The following is a 13,458-nucleotide window of genomic DNA, read 5'->3' as shown; positions in this document are numbered from 1 at the left end:
GTGAGCGGCAGGTGAGAGACGGCATTGCTTTTCTCCAACACGAACCAGATAACGTTACTTTCTTCGCTAGTTCATGTTTTGGCATTTGTTTTTTTCCGAATCGATGCCTACGAGCCCTCATTTTGTAGGGAAAAAGGAAATTCCCACGAAAGCTGTCATCGGGGAATCCCAGATACCGGGGCCCCGGCCAGCAGAACATAAGAGAGCACAGCAAGAGGGACGCAGTGGCTTTCTTAGAGGAGGCTTTGCTTAGGTAGACCCCAGTCTGCCACCTGGCCCCTAGCTCAGAGACGTAATCCTTTAGTTACAGGCCAGCTCCCGGTCTTCTGTAAACACTGCGATTAGACCCCAGAGGGTTTCCTTAGAATTCTTCAGATTAGGAAGAGTTGCTCAATGGGCCAATATTCACTGGCCTAAGGTCAGGCCATGCCACCCAACACTGGGGCAGAATAGAGCTCTGGACCTGCCCTGTTGTAAAGGGTCCATATCAAGGGTGGGGAGATGGGTGAGGTCAGGTCTCCAAGAACAGAGGCACCAGAGGCAGGAAGGTTGCTTTCTCAGATTTTCCTCTTTTGTCATTTTGTAGGGAAAATATGTCTGCAGTGGGAAGGACACTAAGATTCTAGGTATGGAATTAGGATAATCATTCCGTGTTATGCCATCAACACAGTTTTGACAGAGAGCAAAGAGACAAAGGTTTCCTCTTATTTTTATGTAACGGACAGGTTTTTCTAAATGTAAAAGTCTCTTGTCAATGCTCTCTCCCTCCGATGGCCAACAAAAGTTATGGGTATTTATTAGCATCAGCTGTGTTACTGTGTATGTGTGAAGGATGATTCTGGAAATGGGGTCTTGAGAGTGGCTGGGGGTGAAGCTTAGTGCCCATTAGGGCACACAGGTCAGTGTACTGGAAGACAGTCATAAATGGGACTTCTACTTCGAGGCCTGGCTCATCTTTTTTTTAAAAAAGGAAGTAAAGCAACACGCTTCATTAACATTGACCACAGCAGTGGTCACGTTGTTGCTGTGCCTTTTCCCTAACCTTGCGTATCTAGTAACAGTCATTATAGGATTCTCTGAACACTTGGGAAGCTACTCTTAGACCTATAAGAGTTTCCAAAGAAAGGTGTTGTTAAAACCCGACACAGCGGACTTGTTCATATGTACAGGTTCATTGTGCTGAGGACACAAAAGTAGAAATGCAAAGCTTCTGTGCAAAAGCTATCTGTGAAGCATTCAGAAGTAGCAGACCTTTTTCTGTTTTGTTTTTACCCCATCCTATCAGAGGGTAGAAACTCATTTTGCACAGCACAAAGATGGCTGAACTGCCCTATGCTCTGCTCATGCAGTTATAGGCTTCAAGGGAAGGGGTCCTCTGATCTTTGGACCTTTATAATAAGCACCTAAAGGACTCTCAAGCAGTAATCTAAAGGAATCCATGGGCCCTACTTTGTCCCACTGATTTACCATCTGTCTTAAATCTGAAGGAAGCCCCACCTCCTTCTTCTAGATACCAACCCCTCCACTGCCTAGAGGCAAGGGCACCTCAGTGAGATGCAGCAGTGAAAACCTCCTGGCTTCCCCTTCTGGATCAGACTATCACCACGTAAGGGTACCTTATGCAAGAAAGCAGTCCACGTCATCAACAGCAGGACGAGCGCTACGGGTACGGTTTGGGACAGGGCAGGTCTCATTTGCTTCCGGGTGGGAATGCCTTGTCTGCTTGAGAAGAATACGAAGGAAACTGTGCCCCTCTCGCCTGCCTCGACTGCACGGCACTGCCCCGGCACCTTTTGGGGTGGGGGGCTCAGCTCTGCCTGGGCCACAGTGGGTGCTGACAGATTTGGCCAGTTGATGAAACAGTCATCTGTCCCTGGGCCATGGCAGGAGCTGCACTCATGCGGGTCCAGAGACCATGTGCCTGCTCACACTTCTCACCAAGGCTCTACTCCTGCTCATCTAAGCCAGAGGCTTTCCACAAGACCTGAGACGACCCTGGAAAAGCAATAATATTGTGACACCTCGGACAAGGTTAACAGGTAGCTTGTTACCTGGGAGAGTAAGAGCGCCTGAGAGTCTTGTGGGAGGGAGCGGTGGGAATGGAGTTAGGCTGAGAAAAGGGAGGTGGGTGCTTCGATAGCCCATCGGCACTCCAACCCCATAACCGACTGCAGTGATCAGAAGAGGAGAATCAGAGAGAGACAACACAAGGCAACGGGGAGGGGAGGGAGGAGGGGACAGGAAGACACGATATCCTGAATGTCTTCCGGTCTCCTCCTTCCTTGACCAGGCTCTGTCAGAGTTAACTGCAGCAAAACGTACACTTCACCATACAGAGGAAAACTGAACAAATTTTGTTTTACAGTTTGGCCCCTGATGAGGCTGCTTTATTCCTTCCCCTCTCGATCGTGTGTTACATGTTTAAATCATGTGAGATTCCAAGGGTAAGACTGGGGGTGTGTGTGTGCACAGGGAAGGACACTGTGAGCACTTACACACAAATAGGCACGGATGTTCAGTTTCGGGTAATGCAACCAACTGTCTTACAAAGAGCCAGACAAGGAATTTCGGGCCTTAATTCAAACGAGAACCAAGGGACCACAGCAGGAAGATTCAGAGAATGTGCCATTCTGTCCAGAGCACTCAAGCAGGGGGCAAGGTGCTCCCTGAGGCCAGGATCCAATCAGATGGGAGCTCAGAGGCCACCACAAGCAATTTCCTTCTGAAAGAGTAACAGCACCACTAGAGGGTTACAATTCCCCTACTCACATCACCTACTATGAGAATTAAAATGCATCTGAGAACACAGGCAGCCCTCTTCACTTCGTGAATGTCACTCAGTGGCCTGGGTCTGCACAGGCCCTGACGGACAGTTCTAACAGCTGCTGCGATTCAGAAGAGCCACACACACTGGGAGAGGCGTGCGCTGACCTGGCAGGAAATGTGATCTGAGGCCCAGGATGGAGTTGTGGCATCAGAGACCTCGTCCCCAGGGGGCAGCACCGCCTGCGGCTGGCACTCATCATAGTCCTGAGAGCTAGTCTCCACCAAAGACAGCTGTGGCCTTATTTTGGAAAGCAAGTAAGTGGAGAGAGGAGAGGTCACCACAGCATAGGAGGGCCCACAGACCTTCTCTAAGTCACACACTGAATCGGGGCAGAGGTACAAGAAGAATCCAGGTGACCACGTCTCCTGGAGTTCTGCTAACAGGTGCAGCGGAAAGCAGAGAGGTACACCAGCCCCTCCACAGCTTACGGAAGGCTGAGTTTCCCAGTTAATCCCCACTTGGCTTCTATGGAAACTGTTGATCCTCTGATGCAATGGCTGTAAAATCCACCTAAAATTACCCTTTATTGCTGGGGGTAACAGAGGGGATGCTCTGTCATTAGTGTCATCCTGCTCTACACCACGTTTGTCAAGAACGTTCAGCAGACCAGGGCGAGGAAGGCCATCCGCTTTCTCATCTCAAAAGGAATGGATGTCCTGTGATTTCTGAAGCCCCTTGCAACTCGGTTTTTCATTTAACACAAATCACACTGGGTAAAATGAGCTAAAATATACGGATGTGTTTAAAGACAAAACTCCAGGTTACAAATCTCTTCAAATACCCAGCAGTATTTGTTTACTAGCTAGGGGTAAGGAGTAATTCTTCCCTCACACAAAAAAACAATTAATGGAACATTTCACCAAGGATTAGTGTTAGCTCCGGCTTCTCTAATACTATTGCAAAAACAACTTCCTCGTTAGCAATTTTTCTGTAACTATCAAATTAGATTTTTTCATCATTTTAGAATATCTGCTAATAACACACCATGATCTGAGCATTAGAATTTTGGGACTAAAAAAAAAAAAATACTACAGTTTGTTTTGATACAAAAAAATTAGATTAAAAAGCAGTAATTGGTAATGACTTTTTCCTGTAAGAATAACAAAGCTAACATTTTATGGTTAAGATGATTCAAAAGAACTGCAGGTCACAGAAAATAAATATGCCTCAAGAGCCCTGCTCAGAAAACTCTGGGATTATGTGTGGTAGAACTTGTCTATCACCTCCTTAGGAATGGGGTAACCTCATCCATTCTGCTATTTAATGCAAGAATTCATTTCTTTTATAATTTTCCTGGTGAAAGTATGAGGCCTATTTGAGTATTTCCAGTGATATGACAGGAAGCCTTTTTTCCCACTTCTGGACAGTTTTGGTTGTGAGTTCAAATTGGCTAAAGGCCATCTGGCTAGGTACGCACTGACGGAGGGCACATTCTTTTAAAAAATAAAGAAACCACACAACTAAGTAATTCCCTAAAGAGGAATTTGTTGACAAGAAAACATTTATGCCACCACTGGCCTTAATCTTGAAAATGATATTAATATTGAAAATTAATCCCTTCCACTGATCTGCAATCCTGACAATAAAAATTATGACCAGACCAATTAAAAATAAATGGTGAGCTGGAAAAATAAGTTAAATTTTTAATAATTTGGGGATCCATGAAGATTAACACCCAGCCAATTCTTAGCTCTGCTGGATTATGCTAGCAGCCGCCACTGATCCTTTGCTTAGACTAGTAGCACATATAATAATAAAATACTTAACTTGCATTTTACCTTTTGCTTATTACCTAAGGAATGTGCCACCCTAATAATGAAATAAAAGATAAGGAATATGAATTGTGTATTATGGAAGAGCAGATTTCCCAATTAATGGTGAAGTATTACTTCTAGACAAAAGAAACAATTTACAGAGAATACAAGTTTTCCATAAAATCCTCCCCACTCCCCTGCCCCAAGAAAGAGAACTCTGATTTTACCATTAACACCAGACCCTGGTCATTTAAGACTAGCCATATGCTTAAGATACAGATGTTAACATAGGAAAAAAAAAAAAAATAGCGGAGCTTCAGTGACACCTGGGGAAATTCAGACGTATTTTCACTCACTTCTGATCTCAATTGTCTGATCATAACAGCCTGCCAAAATCATGACAACACAGACCAAACTTGGAGACGTGACATCATTCTTCATTCTACCTAAACATGGCACCAGGGGCATTTAGAGAGATTATAAGTAGGGCAATACAAATGGTAGGATACTGTAAGTATACAAAATACTTTGTGTCACCGAGAGAAAAATACAAATTTGGTATGCTCCAAATACTTAGATGACAACTTGAGAAACTCAAGAGGACTTCATTGGTCATGACAGAAGATTTGGGGAGACTCTTGATCATTCAAAATCTAAATTTAAAGGCACTTGTAATATTTTCCTACTAAAGAGGCAACCCTTGAAGGGAAGATGGCATGTACTTGCAGTATCTTCTTGTCATCCTGGTGTCGGCAACCCTGAAGACACAGCCCCTGATCCTTGTGCCCAGAGACCTCAAAGATGTGGCCTTCTTGGAGACAAATACAGCATGTACGTACGACCCTCACACGTCTGGGCACTGTCAAGTCTGGTCTCTACGGCCACTACTCAGTGTGAGGCCATGGAAGGCTCCAACACACACCGGGGGTGGTGGTGGGGGGGGTGGGTCACTAAAGTCACCATGCAGAGACTTCCACAGGCTCTGGCCAGATGGAGAAGTCTACAGATGCTGGGACAAGGCATTTTTCTTATTTAAAGCCACTGACTCAGAGTCTGTAAGAGCAATGCTTGCACGGTCCCAACAAAGTCTGAAAACGATGATCTAATTTCAGTTCTCAGGTTCTAAATACCTCTCTGGAGCAGGAGTCTGCTTCAAACGTGAGCCCGTAATTACAGCAACTATGCCTGGAATGACTGACTGCTGGTTTGGAAAACTACCCTAGGCCTTGTGTGGGACTACAAGGGATTTATTTAGATGACAAATACCATAAGGCGCTCCTACCACTTACAAAATAGGTGATGAATTTCTAAATCGTTTCTACGTGAAACAGTACTAAATGTGGCTTTTAGCCTTAAAATCTTTAAGTTACTAGGGAGTGCTTAGAGCTGGAAGAATCTCCAAGAACATTCAGCACAAATTGGCCATTTTGCCATAGAAGTCAACTGCTTTGCCCAAGATTATACAGACTACTAGACCCCATGATCTCCTGATACCTATCCATTGTTTGGTGTTAAGCTTGGTCTAAAAACCTAGGAATGGGCTGGACAGACATTGGGGTGGTTTCCTCACTTTTGGGGAAATGGCATTACCTGGGAGACAGGCCCCCGTGGGAACAGTTGGTGGGTGAGGTCAGGGGGCTGGTCCTGCTGCTGGTGTGTCGGGAGGGAGTCCGGCCAATTGTATTGCTCGGAGAGCCCTGGGGTGAAAGCAGAATGAAGTAAGATAAATACTTGCACAATCGGGGTAACTTTTTTTTTTTTTTTAAAGAATGATAAGGTCAATTTTAAGTGCAGATACACCCCAAACGGATAGCTGTCACACAGGGGTTCCTCAAGTTGAACCGTCTGATGTCACCTGTGCCAGAGTCACACACACAATGGAGTCCTTCCATCTTTATAGCATGAAAAACATAAGTAATTCAGTGAACAAAGGGCTAAGTGACCAAGTAAAAATTTAACGGATTGAACAATCTCACTTAAGAAAAAGGGTATGTTTAAACACTAGGTTCGCTCATTCGTTGGGACTATTGCAGGGGCCAGACACACCCCCACCCTCCAGACACCCACAGTTTACTGAAAGAGAACAAGAAAGCTGGCCATTCTATCAGAGCAAGTCTAGACAAGGGACTCGCAGAGGTCACGGTCAGTTCAGAGGCACCAGTCGTGACTGAGGCACTCACCACACTGGTGTTACTAGAGTTCTTGAGGTGGTTATGCAGGAGTTTGGTGGCACCATCCTGGAAGGTTTTTGGCAAGGCACCAAGTAACATGGTAAATTCGGGAGTGTTCAATTCAAACAGAGAGATCAGCACAATTTGTGCTGCCTGGAAAAAGAAGATGTGATTCATTATGTAACGGACAACAGCGTATTCTGGTCAAAACATTCATTAAAATGGTCTCACAAAGCTTTCTTCATATGAGTCAAACGATAGTAAGAGGACAGCTTCGTCATAAAACACACACACAAAAGGCATCTGGAGAAAACAGGATCACCAGTTATAAACAGCCTGACTTCAATCTGGAAAATACGCCCCCGTTTCACCTTCACGCCCTGGCCTGGGATATCCACAGCATGTTCATATTCAATGACCTTCCCCATGCTGTCTAGCACGAGGGACAAAGCTGCTAAGTAAGTAAGTAAAACAACGAGAGGACATGGAAAGGCTGAAGATGGTTCACTCTACCAAGTCAGCACTGGACAGGGCTCCTGGTGCCCCTGGAGGGAACGAGTTTCTACAGGAGCTGCCAATGGGCTAACCTGAGCAACCACTTTTCCTCAAGCTCCACTTTGAGAAAATCTAGAGAAAGAGTTTAAATACATCTGAAAAACCCCTGTTGCACCTGCCAAGTGAGAAGGGCCAGTCCCTGGGAAGCAAACCAGACTTAAATGGTACAAATTCGGTGTTTTGGCAAACGTTCTACTTTATTAACTGAGACAACGTACTGCAGCGAGCACTCTGGCAGCAAGGTGGGAAAGCGATGAGCTGAAGCAACAGTAGCCCTATGAGACTCGGATTTCTCCAGCAAGTCTTTCTATGGTTCTAAGTAGCAGCAGGCACAGGGAGCTTAAAAAACAATGCCTGAGGAATTAGTTCCAAGGGTTTTGATTTAGAACAACTGCCAAGAGAAGACTTTGGTATATAATGGCATCTCTTACAAATTTCTGAGAGTCAAAAGAAAGAAAAATGCATCACATACTCTTCTGACTAAAAGGACACATTTATTTTTCCAAAGACTCAAAATTTCTAGGATTGTAGTAATTCTTCGGAATATTTTTACCCGTGACATAAGGTGTTACAAAAAACATATTTGCTGGGGCACCTGGGTGGCTCAGTCGGCTGAGCGTCCAACCTTGGCTCAGACCGTGATCTCGCAGTTCGCGAGTTCGAGCCCCATGTCAGGTTCTGTGTTATCAGCACAAAGCCCGCTTTGGATCCTCTGTCCCCCTCTCTGTCCCTGCCCCGCTTGCTCTCTCTGTCTCGAAAATAAACAAACATTACAAAATACATATCTGCTTGAGAAATGCTTTGGAAGTAAACACCGCAAAATATTTCAATGCTTTCACAATGTTAAAATTAATCCTGGGCCCAGTTAAGACAAACCTACTATTTGTGTCCGAAGAAAGAAAAACAAAAAAAATCCAAGGACCCAAATGTATTTAACCAGAAATAAAAATTAATTATGAATTTTAAAATACCAGATGTCTTTTACAGAATCAAAAACCAGATTTTAGACCTATCAAAAGCATTTATTAAGCACAGACTGGGCAAAAGTATCTTACTTTCTTCCCTTGACCTCCAAATACAGTCATCAGTAGCCTTTCCATCCAAATTAAATCCCAAGGGGCCCGTGTGCTTTCATGACACAGGCAAAACACGCTATTACCGATTGTACTACACATTTTCATATTATTGAAACATACTTAATAGTTATCTGAAGGAATCTTTTCCACCACCAATGTAATATACATTAACTTGACCTTTATATTTGTATAAGATTAAATTCCAAAAATCATGCAAAGTAACCTGTGCATTGAAAAAAGACATTTTTGTTAGATGTTAGGAAAAAAACGCATGCAGAAAAAAATGCACTTCAAAGAGGAAGAAAGAAACAGACTTGAGTTTTAGCAGGGAGAGAAAAAAAGAAAATGTTGCCAATTTAGTAAGAAAGTTTAGGGACTTATTTTTTAATGAATGACAATGGCATTTCGAAATTATAAAATGTATCAGTATTTTTACGTGAAACGTGCCACTACCTTTACTTAAAAAAACCGTGTTTCTTCCCAGAATGACAGGATATCTAATATCACAAATTAACCTGAGGTTTTTCACGAAGCAAATTATAAAAATCAGCGGGATCTTTCAGGAACAAAAGAGCCGCAAGACGATAGGCCTAGAAATTGTGCTAACTAGTGGCCATGTGCTATCAGTGACTTAGTCACGTGGGAAAGCCATTGCAGCAGACTTTACATTTTGGCCCACTACAGAAACTTCTCTTTCAATAACCCTAACGGTGAATTTTGATAAGAAATCCAAAAGAGAGATGGAGGAATTGTGAAAATATAACTCGTTGGACAGATGGTACGTGTGGTGATTTATACATATAAATGGATGTAACTTATTTTTACATTTTCCAAAATATGAAATGTAAATGATTTTATACATTTTTCAAAAGTCACCCTTGGGGATTTAAAGCTGTTTTCAAAGTAAAATCCTTTCTAATGAGGTCCAAGCTCCAGAAATGGGTAGAAAATATGATTTAAATCTGTTATTTTAAAAATATTTTATATCACAGTTTTAAAAGGAATGGGACTGTATGGTCCTAAAATATTTTATCTACAACCCTCTGTGTTAGTGAGAAGTCGGAATACTAGAATCCAAACAAGGAAGAAAACTGGGTTATATTTATCATTATCATCAATACATTCTCTTTAAAAGGAGTAACTCCAAACATAGCGATGAGTTGAAGGGATTCATTTTAAAAAGCTTGGGGCATAGCTCGTGTTCAATAATGGATCAAAAAGTGGAGTGCACCACTGTTCTTGTTCCATCATTGAACTCTTGCCTTTCATAAGAGGCAGGGCCAGTGAGCAGCCCGACCAAAAACGCAAGGTTGCTGCTGACTTCTCTTAACGGACAACTCTAGGGTCATTTATTTTAAAGACCAAATGGCAACTTAAAAGGAACTGACTCCCACTCACGCCCACTCAGCAGTAGAAACTGGTAGATGAGGGCAAAAGGTCCTTCAAATCTTACAGTCACTCTATGGAAAGAACCCCCGGGGCTATCAACTAACTGCCTTGAGTTCTTTGAGACAGGAGATCAATAAAGCTTTTGACAAATGCTTCAGCGCTGGTATTAACTGGGGAAAACTTAAACTTTGGGAGAAAGAGGAGGTTTCTAATTTATTAAGCAATTATTGCTTCCCTCCAGATGGTCATTACAATTGCTTTAGAAAATCGCCAAAGAAAGGTTACTTCAAAACCTCCAGACATTCCTTATTTAGTATCTTGCATATGGTAGGGGACTACACTCAACATAGCTTTTTGTTTTGGGTAGGTAGTTAATCATAAAACACATCAAAACACAAACATTTACACACACACACACACACACACACACACACACATTCAACATAGTATTATGTGAATTTTAGGTTTCTTCACAATCTTTTCAGTGTCTTGCCAAGGGTAATCAGTATTAATAATCTACAATGCAAACAGTGAAGTGTCTTTTTTCAAATTAGTACATAGTTTGAAATCTACCTGTTTACAATTTTCTTCCAAGTTTCCTTCTCCGGGCCCAGAGCAGGTGGAAGCTGACCTAGTGGGGAAATCCTCACCTACTCGACTACGCTGAAGCGGGGACTGACAAACAGGAAAGGCGGCAGGATTTAATAAGAGAAGAAGCAAGTGCTAAAACCAGGGTTATTTGTAAGCTGTGAAAGTATGTGGCTTCTTTTGCAACATCACCTGGACATATATGATCTAGCAGCTCTAAGAACAGGAAGATGGTAACTACTGGTTTCAAACCTCTACCATTTGCTAGGTGCTTCCTACCCAGCCTTGTTGCTGGCAGCAGTAGCGTTCCTGAGCAAAGAGATCAAAAAAGTCAACTCATTTCTGGAAAGAGCCAGTCACAGTTAAGCTGAGCCTCAAATCCTGTTTGATGGGAAAATCCTGAGCTTTGTGGCTAGGCCACACTGCCTACCTGTAAGTAGACATTAAAATTTTTCAGCTGGAAATTTCAACTTTTGAGGGCTATTTCTATTCTCTTCCTGATCCAGACAACAGCATCTTTATATACTTTCCAGGTTTCTTTGCCATGACTTCATTTACGGCATTTCGGGGGCTAAATCCGCTATCTCATCTGACAAAGCAGGCGCTCAATGGTAGAAAATCACGTATGCTACACAAACCCACAGGGATTCTGAATCCTGAAATGTAAACATAGCATTAAAAGTTCTACTGCATTTACATTCCCTTTGGTTGACTGGGGGAAAAAAAAATCTTCCTAATGCTGGAAAAAACCTGAGTTCTCCATGTGCTTCACAAATAGCAGAGGAAAACCAAAACAAGCCTCCCACGGGGCTGCAGAGGCTGCAATAGCAAATGAAGGAGTCTCTACCTATGTTTTCTATACTGCATTTAGCCCCCCCCCCCCCAATGAAGCCTGAGGCAGGGGTGATTATTCCCATTTTACGGAGAACAAACAAGAATTCTGAGGTTCAGCTGCCAGCTCGCACCACCACCAAGTGGCAGGGGCAGAAGTCAAAGGACGGTCAAACTCTAGAATCCACTTCCTCCTGTTAATACGTTATACGAACACAAAACACAGTTCCTTCAGAAAGGTACAGTTTGGCCAACAGGACAGTCAGCGCTCCCGCACCTAAAACAAGAACAAGGTTACTCTGGGAACAGATTGGGCCAGTGAGGGTCTGGGTGGGGCTTTTCCTGCTGGCCCCCATCAGTCTTGGCCTGGTAAGCCCACTCCACTGCTGACTGGCTTGTGTTCTGGTTTTGGCCGTGCTTCTTCCCTCCTCTTCAAAACATCTTAAATATTTAAACACCTCTCTCTCCAACAACAAACACCCAAAACACAGATAAAAAGGGAAACAAAGTAAATATCAAAATATTAACAATGCTGAAGTCAACAAATTAAGAGTTCTATTAGAGTTAAGTTGTTTTCTCAAATAGGACCTTATAGAATGAATTGTACTGTCTGCAAACTCCCCAAGTATTGTTTGCAGAAAATTAATGTTCTCTAGAGTAGGGGCAATATGAGGGTTTACTGCACAAATTTCAGACTGAAGGGTTCTTCTAACATTTAGAATATAATCTTGCCCTATTCTTCAGAAATTAAAGCAGGACACCAATAGGAAAACTTGGTTCATGATCACATAGTGCTTTTTTAAATCACCAAGGTTTTCCTAGCACCTGATAGAAACTTTAGTAACTGCAAATGAAAGATGGTGCAAAAACATTAAGTTTATTTAAAAGAGACAGGGTGCTTTAATTTATCCAGATAAAAATAGTTCCTGTTTTACTTTTTTACAGCCTTAAAATGATAATGACAAGTTCAGATCTTAGAGCAGAGTGATATATATCACATCCCAATTTTTAGGTATTTTAATTTATTTAGGTGCTCGGTTCATTTAGATAAGCTTTCAAATATGGTCCAAATTCTTGTGCAAGGCAGTTTGCATTACTTACAATAGCGTCTGTATTTATATAATGTTCATTGGATGGCACATCAGAAGAGAGCATTTAAATAAAAGTGATGCCGTCTCCATGAAGGATTAATCTGCAGTGCCCTAATGTACAGTCTGTGGGTAAGTAGTTATGGGGCAAAAGAACACATATCCAAATACCGTGCTTTAATGCACCTATTTTAATCAAACAACAATGCTGGATGTGTATAAAGCCAAGCAATCTTGAGTCACAGACATTTAAAAAAAAACCTTTTTTTCACATTTATTTATTTTTGAGAGAGAGAGAGAGAGAGAGAGGAAGAGACAGAGTGTGAGCAGGGGAGGGGCAGAGACAGACGGAGACACAGAATCCGAAGCAGGCTCCAGGCTCTAAGCTGTCAGTACAGAGCCCGACGCAGGCCTCAAACCCACGAACCTGCAAGATCATGACCTGAGCTAAAATCAAGAGTAGGACGCTTCACCGACTGAGCCACCCAGGCGCCCTTCCAGCCACTGACATTTTTAATGATTAATAAAAAAAAATCTAGAAGCACCTGGGTGGCTCAGTGGGTGAAGTGTCCGACTCCTGATTTCAGCTCAGGTCAGGATCTCACCGTTCATGCAATTGAGCCCTGCATCGGGCTCTGCAACGATAGTGCAGAGGATTCTCTCTCTCCCTCTCTGTGTCCCTTCCACCACTCGCGCACTCTCTCTCCCTCAAAATAAATAAATAAACTTAAAAAAAAACAAAACCCTAGAGGGTACCCAGGATGCAGAGATGCATCTTGACCCTCACCACAATTTAAACAGTTAGATTAAAAAGCTCCCTATTTAAGAGTTAGTGAATTAACAACTAACTGTGGAAGATTCCTGCCAACTCACTGAAAGTGAGATAAAGCCTTGGTAGGCAAAACACTTAAGACGCCCCCGGGGCTCCCATCTCCCACATACAATCCCTATACGATCCTCTCCCCTAGAGTGAGACTTGTGAATGATGGAACATCATTCCCCTAATTGTTACGGCAGAAGGGACTCTGCAGGTGTAATGAAAAGTCCCTCCCCAGTCAGTTGACTTTCAGGTCATCAAAGGGGAGATTATCCTGGATGGGTGTGACCTAAACCCTTAAGCAAGGTTGGAGGTGCTGGCTTCATTTTAATTTCTCCTCCACTTTGGAAGAATAGTTTTGC

The 13,458-nt window shown here is 42.9% G+C and overlaps 1 protein-coding gene across 32 annotated transcripts in view; it reads right to left on the bottom strand.

The window, feature by feature from the left end:
• CLASP1 (cytoplasmic linker associated protein 1) overlaps nucleotides 1-13,458 on the bottom strand; it is a 272,813-nt gene that overhangs the window by 37,851 nt on the left and 221,504 nt on the right. For 17 of the 32 annotated variants that reach the window (XM_019837951.3, XM_019837945.3, XM_019837952.3 and 14 more), the window contains 3 exons: nucleotides 6,762-6,905; nucleotides 6,172-6,278; nucleotides 2,052-2,168 (listed from right to left, as the gene is read on the bottom strand). In XM_019837951.3, coding sequence (XP_019693510.1) covers nucleotides 2,052-2,168; nucleotides 6,172-6,278; nucleotides 6,762-6,905 — 368 coding nt within the window. The remainder of the gene's footprint in view (nucleotides 1-2,051; nucleotides 2,169-6,171; nucleotides 6,279-6,761; nucleotides 6,906-13,458) is intronic. The other 15 variants (XM_019837954.3, XM_045033621.1, XM_019837955.3 and 12 more) reach the window with 1 other exon arrangement.

This window comes from Felis catus, chromosome C1 (assembly GCF_018350175.1).
Source record: "Felis catus isolate Fca126 chromosome C1, F.catus_Fca126_mat1.0, whole genome shotgun sequence".
Lineage (NCBI taxonomy): Eukaryota > Metazoa > Chordata > Mammalia > Carnivora > Felidae > Felis > Felis catus.
Note: the sequence above shows the minus strand (reverse complement) of the source record. Positions and strands in the feature narration are given on the sequence as shown.